General features: G+C 44.2%; 1 protein-coding gene across 3 annotated transcripts in view; it reads right to left on the bottom strand.

Moving 5' to 3' along the window:
* The window catches only part of COL27A1 (collagen type XXVII alpha 1 chain), a 240,651-nt gene that overhangs the window by 80,479 nt on the left and 143,764 nt on the right, over positions 1-16,408 (bottom strand). For all 3 annotated transcript variants that reach the window (XM_073314249.2, XM_073314253.2, XM_073314251.2), the window contains 4 exons: positions 12,321-12,374; positions 9,160-9,213; positions 8,369-8,422; positions 5,236-5,289 (listed from right to left, as the gene is read on the bottom strand). In XM_073314249.2, coding sequence (XP_073170350.2) covers positions 5,236-5,289; positions 8,369-8,422; positions 9,160-9,213; positions 12,321-12,374 — 216 coding nt within the window. The remainder of the gene's footprint in view (positions 1-5,235; positions 5,290-8,368; positions 8,423-9,159; positions 9,214-12,320; positions 12,375-16,408) is intronic.

The raw sequence follows: 16,408 nt of genomic DNA, 5'->3' as shown, positions 1-16,408 counted from the left end.
AAAGTAAGATGCTCTTCTGCCTTCTACTAGCCAGGTACTCATCCCTGCAAGCCCAAGAGCAAAGGAATGATTTTAGGACCTAAGTTTAAATACCACCATGTTGCAAATGACCAGGGTTTGATAAATTCCTGCAGTCACTAAGGCTACAAGCTGCAGGGTTCATGTGGTTAGACAGAGATTGGTCTAGTTATCCAAGTATCAGTAAGGAGTTCTGAAGCATGCAGCATATCTAGATCTTTGCTGGTTTTAGCTATTTATTGTTTAATGCAGGGGACTTGTTGACATTAGCTGGCATAGCTGGGAGACACAGATACACCCTGTAAATTCTACCTCTGGACTTTTAAAGACTGCAGCTTTTTTGAGTTACCTCTAGGCAGCCACACTATGGCTCTGAGTTAAAGGAGTAACATTCCTGAATTGATGACTGGCACCTTGGCTGGGAGAACAGGCCAGGATGAGGGGCTTGTCAGATGGATTTCAGCTGGAGGTTTACAGACCATTCCATAAAGTCACAGCTTCAGTTAATATTAAGCTTCACAGCTTCAACTGATATTAAGTTTCCTGTGCAGATTCTCAATCCAGGTCTGAGCTGAGTTCATGGATAGGGCGATGAAACCAGGCACATTCCTGCTGTGAGGAGCTGATTAGCCGGAGCTTGCTCTTGAATTTGTTGCATGGTGTCTGCTCTGATGATTTGTTAGCCTGGGCATTGCCCGTAGGGTTCCTGGGATGTGGCATAGATGGCATGAAGAGCAATGAAAAATAAATAACCATTGCAGGCCCCTCCTGATTTAATGTTTGCTTTGACATTTCCAGCATGGCTGACTTCACTTTTTAAGCTTGGCAAGTGTCAGTCTGTAAGCGCTAGTCCTTGCAGGTCACAGAGTAAAGGCCTCAATTCAGAAGATGAAGTTTTGAGCAACATGGATCTGGAGAAAGAGAAGCTATTAAAAGGTGACAGATTTAGCTCAGCACTAAAGTTTTCTAAGTGAGTCACCTGCAGGTCCCCCGACTGTAGCCAGGGTCATAGGTGCTAACGCATCTTGGCATATCAAGTACTTTTATTTAGGTGCCTGACTTTGGAAATGTTGGCCGAGAGAGTTAGTTGAATCCCATTAGCCAACTGGAAACAATCCCAATCTCAACCATCAGATCTTCAGCTAGGTTATCCACTAGCCATCCTGCCATTCACCACTTAGTACCTGCCTGCCTCCAGTCAAGGAAATCCATCTATGTAACCCTTCTGAATATTTAAATGGAAAACCAGTCTTGTCTTGCTTTCTGATCTAGAGTGGGGGGTTAAGGGAGGAGAAGCCAGCTATCCCAGTCTTCCTAAAATTTAAATCCTAATTCCTCTAAACACTTAACTGTAAACGTGCTTAATCCCCATTGATTTAACTTTAAGCGTGTGTGTAAGTGCTATCCTTTATAGGGATGGTCTTAAGCACATTCTAAAGGTCAGCATGTATTTGTGTGTTTTTCTGAATTGGGGCCATAAGGAAGAGAAGAGAGAAAAATTGCATTTGTGGAGGCTTGTACAACATCGATTTGATGGCTAAAAGTAAACTGGAGGGAACAATAGTCCGCTCTCATACTAAGAAGAGGAAAGTTATGATTTTTAAAGGTTCTCTTTTTGACAATCAGTATTTTTATGTCAACAGCACAATAGCTATAACAACTTAAATACAGATCCCAAAAGTCTCCATTGTTCTTTACAATCCAAACCATATTTGCTACTTATGTTGTCTTCAAAAGTGCAATTACTTTAACGAGGTATCCAAACACGGATCAGTGCAATCCACAAACATCTGGCAGAGTTTTGCATTAATGTTTCCATTCTGAATTGAATTACATCTCTGCTGTGAATTGTAATATGGAGCATGCTGCGAAGGGCAGTGTTTGAAATTCCATTCAGGGGATCATTTCCCAGTCCTCAAAAACTAAAAGAAACAAAGAGCATGAATGGCAAGGAAACTACGCAAATAAGGAATATGAGGCAATAGAGAGACAGAGGCAGACATGTGCAAAGCAGAAAATTTCAAAGACAAGAGAGCTGTGAGAACAAGCAGCCCTTGTGGTAAAGTCCTATAGAATGACAACTTTTTAGAATCCCATTGATTTAATCTCTATCAGATTATTTAGGTATTGTCCATAAAAGAAATATAACAACCTATATACTATTAAAGAACTGGTTTGAAAGGAAAGATCAGTGAAGAGTGAGAGTAGTTAAATTAGCTGCAGAGCACCAGCAGACACTGGCTTCAAATGCAGCACACTAATAATCTCGCTGATACAGAAGTACTACTACAAGGAGCTGTACTAGAGATCAAGACATTAACACAGCTTCTTCACTTGACACTACCTCCCCATCTCCCTCCACCACCACTCCCTGGTCTAGAGTGACTTTTGTCATTGTTAGTCCTTGGTACTTTGATGTGGTCTGAAGTCTGGATTTCCTCAGGCATGAGTGGAATTACCGAATGCAGGAACGTAAAGGAGAAAACAACTGGTCTGGGGGCTGCTGGGTTGGAAATCTGGAGAGGAAATCTGGCCCAGTGATGCCGAACGAAATTTCTATAACATACGGTACGTCATTCTGGGATGGGAGTGCACTAGTGCTAAGGATTTACAGAAGTTAACTGGCTTCCTGTTGTATCGCACCGGAGAGACTGAGACTCTCTTGCTTTCTCCTTGTCTAGCTCCAGCAATGTGGCCTCTAGCACCACTAGGGTTAGTTTCACCTCTAGAAAGGGGTCGTCCCCACTCTAATAGAGCAATGGTTTCCTGCCCTTGGTCTTTCTTCCGAGACAATCATTCTTAGACATCAGTAGCCATTCTTATGTTCTTATTTAATATATTAACGCAGTCACCTGGGCCTGAAGACAAGGCCTCATTGACTCCATAGCTTATCCCCAAAGCAAGTCCAGCCCTTTTAAAAGCTGAATCCATTCTAGAATCCATCTCTTCCTCCACAGCAGGAAAAACCTCTCACTGGACATTTTATACAGTAAATGAACCATTAGCCACTCTAGTTCCACTTGCTTAAAAATGGTGTTTCACCCTGCAAGATGATAAATATTCTATTAATCAGCTCTGACAGCATCAGGGCAGCAGAGGAGCTAAAAGCTGGTGGTTTGCTCTCCCAGTAGCCTGATTCATCTAGTCTAGCTAGAATGTAAGAACTATAACAAGATCCTGTGCAAGTCTGAGCCTCATGCAAACAAGGAGCCAAGTAGCACAGTCGCACACAGCTGGCTGTTGAAAGAACTGACTTGGCTCCACGGAATGGGGTTGGCGTTCCAGAATTGGAAGCTGAGAGAGAGAGGCAGTCACTTGGATCCCTTTTCTGCCCTTATATGAATCAGGGCACTGAAGGCTTACACCCCAACGAGACTGTTTGATATTCTCCAAGGAATATCTGCGGAGCCTGTGCAAGCGGCAGGGTGGGGGGTCATTCACATGTCATTGTTCATTCAGATCTACTCTGTAGTCTTTCGTTGAGGCAACTCCCAGATTCATTCACAACCTTCCTTGGAATCCATGTCTTCAGTTCCTCATTAGTCATGCTCACGGATTCACTGACCAATTCCGTTAATTCACACCACGTAACACAGAGACTCCTCAGCTCCCGAGACAACTCTTCAGAGAGGAGGAGTGCAGGAATTACAACACTAGGGCTTCCCTTAATACAAGGGTGGGGGACAAGGAAGCTAGTTTTCCCAGCCAAAGACAAAAAATTAAACACCATGACATATCTTCTGAGTGGGACATTATTTTATGTCCTCCTAGCAGTGCTTTTAAAACTTAAAACAATTCAAGGTGACTATAGCCCTGTGGTTATAAAACTTTCTAATCAGGTGATCCCATTTCATTCTACCCCATCCCAGCTGCCTGCAGAACAGATTAGCTATGGCATAGGGAAATGCACACGAGTGCTTGCTGTCCTACATTCTCCAGGCAGGCGTTGCTATAGGCTGTGGGCTGTGGCGAGGGAGAGAGAGTGGAATTTAGGGTTACTCCAGACCTAGATTGAAATATATGAAAACAAACCTTTTACAATCCTTGGAAGGAAGACCTTACAGTGACGTGATGTATTGTGCTCTTTGGGTCCTCAACAAAAACCACTCACCGCTAATGCTTTGGACACATCAACTGGACGAGGAAAATCAATCTAAGTCTGAACTGGCTTTCATTCAACATGAGCAGGAAGAACAAGTTCTAATTTCCTAACTGGCATATGGAGCTTGCAGAAATATTTATGCTATGTAATATGTATTTCTGCTATAACAAGTGATGCTATTTAATATCACTAGTCAGTTTCAACTCCCAGGTAACGGCTATCCAAAGTGAGAATAGGAATTCATGTCTCCCTTTGTATTGTGGTAACATGTAAAGGCCCTGATATGAATTGGGACCCAGTTGTGCTAGGCTGTGTCCAAGAACATGGTAAGTCACAGATCCTGCCCCAAAGAACTTTTACTCTAATTAGAGCATGACTCCAAATGCATCTTCCTCACCACCACTGCAGAACCTAGCTAACAAGTGAGACTAAACCAAGTGAGACTAAAATGGAAGGAACCTGGAAAGCATGAGATGCACTTGCCTTATTGTTACTCTGCCCGAGTCTCTATTTTTCAGCCTTGCTGGTGCTCTGTACTTTGGTAATATTTTGTGGCAACTAATTTCATAGCTGGAGTTAAGTGCCTGCAGTCATGATAGCAAACTGAAACAATCTTTATCATCCTTCAGTTAAATCACTACACACGGCCCCTCTCAGCTCATCCTCCCGCAGCCCCCAGGAAAATGAAGGCAGTGTCTCTGGTCTTTTAGCTACAGCTTTTATCCCTTGCTGAAATCCTGCATCACTGGACTGTACCCATCATCTTCACCAGCTGTGCCCATCATCCCTATGTATCTAGCAGGAAAACATGATGAGCACATTTTAGGTTCTTGGCTTCCTTGGAAATGCCATGCCAAGACACTGACCTCTAGGCAAACAGAGCCCTTTATATATTTTATCTGCATTCACTTCTTTAAGAAACCTATCTCACTGACACAACAGCAGCTTTCCTCTTCGACACTCAGTAACTCACCAACAAGAGCAACATCCCACCATCCTGATCCCATCTCCAGCCCTTAGTTATCTTTATTCCAAGGAACTAGCCACCTAAATCTCTATGTCAAAAGGTCAGAGAGGAGATTGTAAGAATCGTTACTAAGTTAGTAACTGCTTACCCGACGGCCTTTTGCTCCCCTTATACCTGGGGGTCCCCGGACTCCAGCAGAGCCCTACAACAAGAAAAGAATTTGAGAGGAAACAAATTGAAGACAAAATAAAAACACACAGGAACCAACCAAACAACAACAACAAAAGAGTAACTGCTGGATGAGAAGATGACTGTGACACACAAGGAGCAGGTATGTCAGCTGCATATTTTATGGGGTCCCTTTTCTGATTATTGCCAACCATTAAAATGATGTACTCTGTTGGGATTTGTAAAGTCCTACCCCATCCCAAACAACGTAGAAAAACAAAACCATTAAAAATCATTTGCAGGGAGTAAAATTCTATGGAATAACGAGTTTCCCACTTAAAATTCCAAAGAACTAAATCTTTTCAGGGAAATGGGGGACATTGAACTAACCTAACTTTGTAAATTATTACTGAGCCTCTGTATTAATGCATGAGAAGAACCAGAAGTGGGGGATGGTGGGAGTAGTGGGGAATTTACAAGCCTGGATGGGTTGCAATTGAGGACAGTTTCCTATCTGTTAGTTACACCTCTGTAACTGACCCCTTGTAGGGTTAGCCTATCACCAGTTCTGCTGAGGCTCAGTGAGCTGCTTTGGCCTTTGGAGATTTTTGCTGCTGAGAACAAACAATGAAATAAATAAATAAATAAATGCCATGGGTTTTGCTTAAAGAGTAAATAATAAAGGACTGTTTGGAGGTGAAATGAGCTACAGCAGTGGCCTTAATAAATATGGATTTAATATGAGGAGATAATTTGATTTTATTTCCTGGCCTTGCTGGGAAATTGGCTTACCTAAATAGGACTTCAATTTAAAAAAACAAAAACGCCCGTTTGGAGAAAACATTTCATCTGGAGGAATCTGCTGGTTATTTTCCAGCAGGAAAACAAGTTATTGGAGGAGGTTATAGAGCTACACCAACGCAGCAAATGCAGCCTCAGGATGCGCCAATGCAGCAAATCTCACGCCAAGGACTCCGGAGATGCATGCTGCTTCCAGCGGGCAAGACTGTGCTGCCTTTACACTGAGTAGCACCTTACTCTGCAAGCTGCCCCATTGGCTTCCTCCATGGTGCTACTTGTGATGTCAGGTGCTAGCTACCCTGTGTCACTAAGGGCAGCACCATTGGATCCTTCCGCAATTGGCAGCTCTTTGACAAACCCTGGATTTGTGCTGGAAATGGCCCACCTTGATTATCATACGCATTGTAAGGAGAGTGATCACTTTAGATAAGCTATTACCAGCAGGAGAGTGGGGTGGGGGGAGAAAACCTTTTGAAGTGATAAACACCCATTTTTTCATGGTCTGTGTGTATAAAAACATCCTCACTGCATTTTCCACTTTTATGCATCAGATGAAGTGAGCTGTAGCTCACGAAAGCTTATGCTCAAATAAATTGGTTAGTCTTTAAGTTGCCACAAGTACTCCTTTTCTTTTTGCGAATACAGACTAACACGGCTGCTATTCTGAAACTTTCCAGTTTACCAGGATTTCCCAGGCCCTACCCTCAATGCAGCAGGTCGACCTTTCTGATAACCTGGGGGCAGCTCTTTAATTTCAGTCCTAGGCACACACTACTTCCATATCATGCTACCTCAGAGAGTCTTAAATGGCTGGAGACCAGGCAGCAGCTGTCTGCAGCTGGCAGGTAGAGTGACCAGCAGGATCTGTGAACTCTCTTGGATGGGGCAGGGCTGTCGTAAACCTCCAGAAGATAAACCCTTGGCATTGATTTGGCATTTCACCTCAGAAATCTAACTCCCAGCACAAATCAGTTAACCAGCTAGTGAAAATTCACATACATAGTGGGAAATCTGTTTCTGTGCTCCTCTCCTTCCCCTACAACTTCCTCCTTGCTCCTTCCAGCCAGCTATAGCCTTCCTTCCAGCCGTGGCAGTTCTGCCTTTGGCCCAGCACTGGCACTGGCCAACCGCATGAGACTTACCCCAGAATAAAATCCATCCTTGTGCCAATCCCTTGCTCCTCTTTTAGCTGTTGGTTTACCAGAGTTGCTCTTCCAGATAAAGGGCCCAACTGGGGCCAGCTGCTCTGTATATTGCACAAGTCCCTATTCCAGCACAGGGCTCCCAAGCAGCAGCAGGAGAGCTCCCTGCCTTGCCTGGAACCCACAGCTGAGAGGGCACAGAGGGATCCCTCGAATAATGCCTTTAACAAATGAGCACAGTCCTATTTAAATGCTCAGGGGTTGGATGCAGGATTTTGGCCCATTGCATTAGACAACAACGAGTGGCAAAAGTTAGGACCCACGGGGATCCAGAGCCTCTGTTGCCTTCCAAGGATGTTTAAATCCTCCTCCAAACCTCAGGGGACTTATGAGCCAGAGCCTCTAGTGGAGGTGACTCTGCAGCAAACTCTGATGGTCGCTATGTGAACACTTGCAACATGGTCACTGACAGCCAGGTTAATGCAACAATCACAGCTGCTAAACGCACACTGCTTTGCTGCCTTATTGGGCGAGCTGGTTTTCGGATACCTGTGAGCCTTGGAGACATGCTAAAAGAATGCCAGATGAGTTCACCATGATAAGAAAACAAGCAAACACTGGGCACTTCGCCAAGCCTTGCATTTTTCCTGACCACATTCCCCATTAAGAGCTGAAGGCAGATGCTTGCCAGCAAGAGTCCAAATAAGCCATTTGGCACCATCTCTCTCAGAGAGACTGTGGGATGCTTCTGAGAGCTTCAGAAAACCTCCTTCCACAAGTTTGCTGAATCAGGGCCCAACAGAGCAAGGGGGAATGGCTCCTGCAATGCACTACTCAGCACCAGCCCCTCAGACTATATGTACACTTACAAAGGCCCTGGTCCTGAAAGCTGCTCTGTGGGGGTGTGGGACTCTTGCACCAGCTCAGAGCTCTCCTTTGTCTCATCTCCTCGCCATCTCATAAGTATTGGCCCATTTTAGAATTGCTTTCCATGCCAACCCTCTGTATCCCCCATGTACCATGTCTTCATCAGGTTCTCTCATTCACAAATTACCATTCAAACCCAGTGCCAACTGGAAGAGGACTGCCTTGGGTCTGGCCCATGGCACCAGGTATATAAGACACGGACTCTCTTTCCCAGTTGTTACAAGATGATTAGGCTTTACTTACTGGTGGTCCAGGAGCTCCTGAGAAACCAATTCCTCCAGGCGTTCCAGGATGCCCCTAAAAGACAAAGAAAGATGAAGACACATGGCGTGCATTCCCTAGAAATCTTTACCTACTTCCTTTTTCAGTGGGAAAAGCAGGGGGTGATAGAAGCTAGGGCAGCATCAGTCACTTGCCAGCTCAAGCAAGTTCTGCTAGGGTAAAAGACCCGAGGTCCAGGTTTTCAAGGGCTCAGCACCTGCAATTGGAGCCAGATTTTCAAAAGAGCTCAGACTATTGGGGACCGAGCAGGTATGAACTTCTGGCTCTTAAAGTCTTGGCCTAGGGCACCAACGGAGCTAGCGTCAGAGGCGAGACAAGAATCCAGGAGTTCCTGGCGCTCAGACCACTAGACTACACCTTTCCATCAGACAGGATGCGGCAAACAAGCAACACTTCAGATATTGCAGCATACTAGTAGTTAAGAGTTATCTTTGCCTCATGAAACAGACCCCACATTTGCTGACCTACAGGACATGCTGCAAAGCACCACTGGTCTCTCACGCTTTCAAAGAGGGAGTGGACCGAGGTGTAAACAGAGTGGCCAGTGTGGATAATCCTGCTAAGGTGGATAGGTAGGAATGTTTATAGTTTGATATCAAGTTAGTCAAATGCCCATCCCACCTCCACGCAGGCAGGAAAAAAGTGGAGTTATCCGCGTTTACCCGACAGACTGGCAGGAGCTGTAATTTCCCATGGAGATGAGGAGGCCGTTAGTCAGAGAGTGAGCGAAAGAATGCAGACTTACTCCTTACCATCGACCCCTTGACTCCTGGTGGGCCCGGTGCTCCGATTGTGCCTCGGTCACCCTAAGAAAGACAATGGCGCACAAAGCACAGCAAGTAATTTTGTTAATGAGCATTATGAGCTAATGGGTGGGACAATACTGTGGTTGAAAAATCATGAAGCATCCAGATAGTCTCAACTGCTCCTGCTGCCTTGAAGTTGCAATAGCCGGTGAATAGTGCTGAGCTTGACAGCTACTCCCTTCTGACACTGTAGCAGTGAGTGGACTGACAGTGGCCCCTGGTTTGTCAGCTGAAAATGACTGTTTAGTGCGAAGAGGCCACCAGGTTACAGCCGCTGATATCCCACAAAAAAAATTACAGTAAGAAATTCACAATTGGCCACGTGTCTGTAGCATCTCAAAGCATAATACAGCAGTTTCATCAATTCTCAGCACCCCCGAGAGGTGGGTTTTCATTATCTCCATTGAAAATATGGGGAAGTTGAGGCACAGGAAATGCAAATGACTCACTCAAGGTCCCATAATAGTCCATACCAGAGCTGGGAACAGAACCCAGAAAGGTATATCCATACTCCCCATCTGAACTGCTAACCCTTCAGGAGTCTCACCCGCGCTGCATATTGCTGCATTTGGAGCAGCGTGGGCCTGAAGGCTGTGGAGCTTTGGTGGGGATTCTGAATAGGTGTCACTATTAATGTTGAGAACATGTTTGGAAATTAAGTCCAAGATTTTCAAAAATAGATTGCAAGCGTTTTGGGGCAGGGCCCATCTTTTTGTTCATTGTTTGTACAGCACCTAGCACCAGGGGTTTCTGGTTCATGAACCACCAAAGGACAAATAATAAATAATAATGTTGGGTGCCTATGCTTTGCAGAGTCCAACTTGAGACACCTTAAAGGGGTCTTACGGTCAGAAGGGGCTGAGCCTCTGCCCTCTAAAACCAGGCTTTTTGTTTTTGTTTAAAAAAGGAGTCTCAAGACAGCACCAAAAATTGAGGACTCCAAAAATCACTAGTCATTTATGAAAATCTTGGCCTTAGAGGTTTATGCTATCACATAGAGACGTGTCACCTCTGTTCAATATATCCTTGGCTTCTCCATATCATGATAGCTGGAGATACAGAAGGCCAGGAGTCTTATAGGTGAGTTATAACTCTTTATCAATATTGCATCACTGTACTTCTGCCTGAATCTATGGTGAATCTATCGATATATATATGGTGAATCTATCGATCCACAGTTCTAACAATAGGTTTATGATTACTCCTGCCTGGATGGATTGGCAACACATGCAGTGACTATGATCCTCAATTGGTAACACACACCTAAATTCACAGTGTATGTGTGCACACTACTGGGGTCAGGGGGATGAGAAGGAGTTACAAACATACTGCCATGTAGTAGATTACACCCAAAATCTGACCTTCCTTCCAGTAGTTAGACTGTATTGGGAAAATGTCTCCTGGATTCTAAATATCTATTAAACACAAATCCAAAGAGGCTCTTGTCATTAGCTGGACCTTGTGAATCAATTGATAATGGCAAGCTTTCTTTCTCAGTGTATGGAGTTTATTAAAGACCTGTTAGCTACATTGTTCTCTGACAGTAGTTTGATTCCATTTGCTTCAGCATTACATTTTGCAACTTTCTGGATGGAGATCGCCGACACAGCTGTGTCAAATGAAAGCATACTTCCCACTTCATTTAGTGCACAGTAACACAGTAAGCGCTAAAATGGAATGCCAGCTGGAATTATGGCCAAGGCTTTGATGTGATGATAGTCACTTTTTGTTATCAGTAAATTTGCCTTGGGGGAGAAGAAAAGATCTGGTACAAATTTCAGCTGCACCGAGGATTTCCTAATGCAGATTTTCATAAGACAGCCTGAGTTTGTCCTGACACTGATGTAGCATCTTATTACAAATGCTAAATTCCAGCGTGAAGGCTGGTTTTGAAATTAAGACACTCCACTCGAACTCAGCAGACCTGGGTTCAATTTCTGGCTCTTCCACAGACTTTCTGTGTAACCTTGGGCAAGTCACTTAATCTGTGCATCCGTTCCCTTTGTATAAAATTAAGTTAGCAACACGTAATTTTCTTCCACCCTTTGTCTGCCATGTCCATTTCAACTGTAAGCTATTTTTAGGCTAGGATTGTCTCATACACTATGTGAATGTACATCATCTACCACAGTGGAGTCTCTAGGTTTTAGTGTAATATAAGCAATAAAGTTTGTCCCAAGACAACACAACAAACAGAATGATGTCCTGCCACCACGACTTTGTCCCAGAGGACAAAAGTCTAAGGAGCAATCATGAAAGGGGTGAGGGTGCAGTATAATGTACCATTTTATATTTGCATTAACCTTACGGCTGGACCTCTAGCATGCTAGAGGTGTTAGCATTTTTAGAGTGTGCTGTGCAATAAGACGGTCTTGCTGACAACAAAGAGAACCTGAACTCTGTCTACTGTTTATACATCATCCATGTTCTATAGCTAATTAATGTAAATGGTATTAAGACTGGCGTCTGCTTAGTTCCATATCTACAGTACTGTGCTCCCTTTGCATCGGAGATTTACTAACAAATCCTGAAGGCCTTGCTCAGGCCCAGATCCTATGGCATTCATGGGGAACTCTGCATGGGCACAGGGATATGCAATGCAGGGATCAGGTTGCAAGCTGCACTCCCATTTGCTTCTGCTTTGTCAGAGGTACAGAATGAAGGACCGGGCCTCACATTCTCAGAGATGCGGTGACATGATCAGTGATGCTGATGCACTAATGAGGTGAGCTCAACCTCTCTTTGAGTCACAGTCTTGGGAGGGGAGGCAACGTTTGCCAGAGGAAAGAGAGTTGGGAATGTTATTTATGGGCTTCTCACAAGGCTATGAATGAATGCGCGAAACTCCTCTCCTGCCCGGCAATAATTCCTATGTTCAAAAAATTTGTGACTGTTCCTTTAAAGGAGGAACGAGTGGCAGTCCCTAAAGTGAAGTAGAACATAAGTTTCTGACTGGCACAAGGCTAACTCATCACATCTTAGAATTGCAACATTCTTAATGGCATTCTGAGTTAAGAAAACTACACTGTTAATGTTAAATAATTTCACATACTCCCTTCATTCTCCTCCCAAATATAACAGCCAATTTGTTTGCAAACCATTCCTACCTTCTCTCCCACTATTCCAGGTTCCCCAACTGGACCGATGAAACCCATCAGACCCTGAGGAGAACAGAAGAGTGCAATTAATTTTCTGCTTTATTTCCACAGAGAGTAAACAATGTATTTGATTTTCTTTGCTAGTGGAATTAGCCCAGTGTCCTTTGTACGCTGTTCAGTAGTTCTTATTGGCTACTACAGAGGGTAGCGGTGCTCCCAGACATAGGAGTCCCTAATTCAACCAGCTGTTTCTGCTTTATGAGACAGTTGGAACTTTAATGCTAGCACCTACGAGAGCCACAAAACACAATACCAGGAACAAATTACTGACTCAGCCAACAGCATTCGACAGCAAGGCCTAGTTTATGGAGGGTTTTATGTTGCTAACGTTTCCCGACTTTGCTTCTGTCAGCACAATTCTGCCAGGGATATCAGTGGGGGAAGAGCCAGCATAGACAAGACTCTGGTGGCCACCAGCATTTTAACCATCATATTGTGTAGACATGGCTCTGGGTTAGTTAGGATTAAAAAGTCAGCAGCTGCTTGGAGCCCTGTCTGACTAATGTTGCCATTCTAGGAGCAGCATGGTTGGGATATTTATAGAGAATAAAAGCTGGAGCAGATGCAATTGGACGGGTTAACAGAACCGTAGATTTGTCACACTAATAAGAAACCTTCTTGAAAAACGAACCCAGACACAAGATCTTTGGGAATGAACATCATTTGGGATGATAAAGAAACAAACAGAACTGCTTTTAATTATGAAGAAGAAAATGGCTACAGCATAAAGGTATAAACTAAAAATTATTGAGATGCTGTTCACGTTTTTTGAGTAAAATAGACCCTCCCAACTCAGTAAAAGCTTTAGAAACACAAGGAACATTTTCTAGTGGGTTTGCTTTAAATGGAACACTCTATTTTCTCTCTTATTGCAGGGCTGTTGGAGCAGCAAACCACCTTGTCTCTCATCCTGGCAAGCTTCGATACTGTGTCTTTTTTCAGAACGCATAACTGAAGGGATTCATCTCATGTTGAACCGCTTCACAACCTGCCAATAGCTGGCATCTGTGGTGTGAATGAAAGCTACTTTCCAGCTTGTATGGTTATAGACAGAGCCTTGGCTGCTATTGAGAGGCAGTTGCTGAGCAAGTCTTGCCAGTCGGTGTCAGACCATTCTAACTGAGTTCCTTGGACAGATCCCTAATGTGGTGTTAGATGCCTCTATGGAGCTTAAAACTGTTTTGTGAATTTGAGACTCTCTGATCTCTCACACACATGCCTGGTGGTCCACAGAGCTGAAACATATGGAAAAGGAAGCCGTAGGGTGCTGGGAGAGAATTTAAAAAAATGGGGATTTCCTAAGCCAGTAAAGAGAGGAGGAACAAAAAATGAACTGGCCCATCCCGGAAATTCTGCACTTCGAGATGGGGTTCACAAAGAGAGCAGTGGACAGTCCCAATGCAGCTCGACAAGAGCTTTCTTTAGTCCTTTGTCCTCATCCCACCCGACGTGAATGAATGTCTCCATAGCACCATGTTTAGATAGGACTTTTTAGACGTACTGATGTTCAGAGATGAGCACAAACTGCAAAGTTTGGATAAAAATTTAAAGTTCAAGATCTGGGGTTTTGGTTTGATCCATTATGAGAACAGAGGCAAGACACGCAGTTCAGATCCAGATATGAACTTCAGAAGCTCCAGGACCATCTTGACAGTATTCAGGAACATGTTAAGGAGGCAGCATGCACCAGTGAACTGAGAGCCAGGAGACCTGAGTTCTGTTCCTAGCTCTGCCGCTGCCTTGTTATGCAAACCTGGGCAATAGTCACTTAACTACTCTGCTTCAGTTTCCCCAGCTAGCCCCCATATTTCCCATCTTTGTGAAGCACAGTCACATCTGCAGATGCCAAACACTATGAACTTTGGAAGTATTATTAACTCAAAGGCAGTCTCCCCAAATGTTTAGGCTGGTATTGTCAGGTGATTTTGAAGAGGGTTATTTGGGCAACACTGCCTTCTCAGGATCCATGTCAGGGTTAACTCACAGCAACACCCAGAATAAATTTCAAAGTGTGTGGGGGAGGGAAGAGTCACTATTTTATTCACAAGACTTACATTTATTAGCCCGCCCTCCCCCCGCCGCCGCCCCCCCCCCCACACTTTTCTTTTCTTTTTTAAAACATTCTACTGAAATGTCAGGGAAAAAATCACTAGGTTTTTCCACCCCTGTAAATTCCACTTTGATGGCATGGGGCATTTTCAAATCACCTATCAGTGTTTCAAACCCTTCATTCCCAGCAGAGGAAAGGCAGGTGGGCTCTGCTCCTGCAGTATACCTTCTCTCAGTCCACTTCGGTGTCTGTCTCCAGCAAGTGATGGCAGATATCTACAATCTCTCACTCTTTACAGTTCAGTTTACCTTTGCTCACTGAGAGAGCATCAAGTGATACCACCCGGTTACAAATCACAGTCAGTGCAGTCGGCTTACAGGTTATGCAACTTCCACAGGAGCCAAAAGTAATCATCCTCCATGGAGTCACATCCAGTGGGAAGAAAGGGGAAAAAAGAGCCGTGCCATGTAGTAAGGAAGAAGAGCCCTTGTTATGCCTGTGTTTGAGACTCAGTACTGTGACTATTCAGAGATGTCTAACACTACAGAGGTCTCTCCACTGACTTCTGCTGATTATCCTGAATGCCCCCATGGGCTATATTCTTTTAAATGCAAGGAGAGTAGCTGCCACAGGAGCTCCTTCCTGAGCTGCAGGATGGGCCTGTATGCGAACATCTGACCTTGGATTACACTCAGTTAGGCCAATCTCTAGGCAGGGCCAGAGGTCAAACACACATGCTCTTCCCGACGTTCTCACTCACTTGGCAGGTTGGTGCAATTGTTCATCATGGTCTGAAACTGGGAGTGATGTCTCATTGAAAGTGGGTTATTAAGAAGCCAGCTGGGGAAAGGTGGAGAGCATATTGGAAGCGATTAAGCCTGGAGTGAGATGCTATCTTTAGCAATTTGTCCAGCAACGACTTGCCAGGAGACTGAGACGTGATCACGTCATGACGCAAACCCAGGCCAAGCCAAAACGATGCCTACCATCCAGGACGCACAGCTACCCCCTCGGAATCAGGATGTTGCCAGCCATTCCTGCAGCTCCATGGAAGAGAGGAGGAAACACAAACTGATTGTAAAAGTATCATTTTACTAGGGATGCGGGGGGTCAAGCTCAGTCACATGACTTTAGGAACTTGCATTCTCAATGATCATGATAAAGCAGGCTATGGAATGAATGCTTGTATTGTAAGCTCTTTGGATCATCTTTTTGTTCTGGGTTTGTACGGAGCTTCACACAGTGGGGCCCTGGTTTTGACCAGGTTTCTAATGAAGGACTGCAATACAAATAAACAGATAAATAATAATACAACAACAAGCCACAGCTGGACTCAGAAGAAATCCTGGAACTCAAGTTTGATGTTGTTTCCAGGCTGTTGAACTAGCATCTCTCACAAGAGCCAGCATTCTCCTCAGCAAGTATTTTAAAATGCTCCCAGCCATAACCTAGATCAAGGAACGTAATTGAAGGAATTCTACTGCACTAGGACGCATATCAGAAAGAAAAACCCAACACCCATACTATGAGACATAGAAAGGTGAAGCCGTGTTTATTCTAATGGCCAATTAAGAAAAAGCCTGAACTGTTCAACACAGGAACACAGTGGTGGTGAAGGTAAAGGCGTGAAAATATCTGACCACTAGGTGGCACAGTCAATGGATCAATTCTCTTTTCAATCAGACCCAGGTACAAATACATAGTTGATAACTATTAGTTATTTTCTGACCCTGGACACAAGGCCATAAACACAAAGGCTGGTCTTCTAGCACAGGGTAGAATGACCAAGCAACTTAAATGAAAAGGCATGTAGGCTGAAAGCTACTGTAAAAGGTAAAAAGTCAAATGTTTCTCCGTTTTCTTGAAAACCTAGTGATTTCAGAGCCTCTCCCGCAGGTGAAAAGGCATATGAAATTCAGAGGCTAATTAAAGTGTGTCCCACACAACATTATAGGCACCTGCAATAAACAAAGCTATTGACACTGTT

The sequence above is a fragment of the Lepidochelys kempii genome, chromosome 16 (genome assembly GCF_965140285.1).
Source record: "Lepidochelys kempii isolate rLepKem1 chromosome 16, rLepKem1.hap1, whole genome shotgun sequence".
In the NCBI taxonomy this organism is placed as follows: domain Eukaryota; kingdom Metazoa; phylum Chordata; order Testudines; family Cheloniidae; genus Lepidochelys; species Lepidochelys kempii.
Note: the sequence above shows the minus strand (reverse complement) of the source record. Positions and strands in the feature narration are given on the sequence as shown.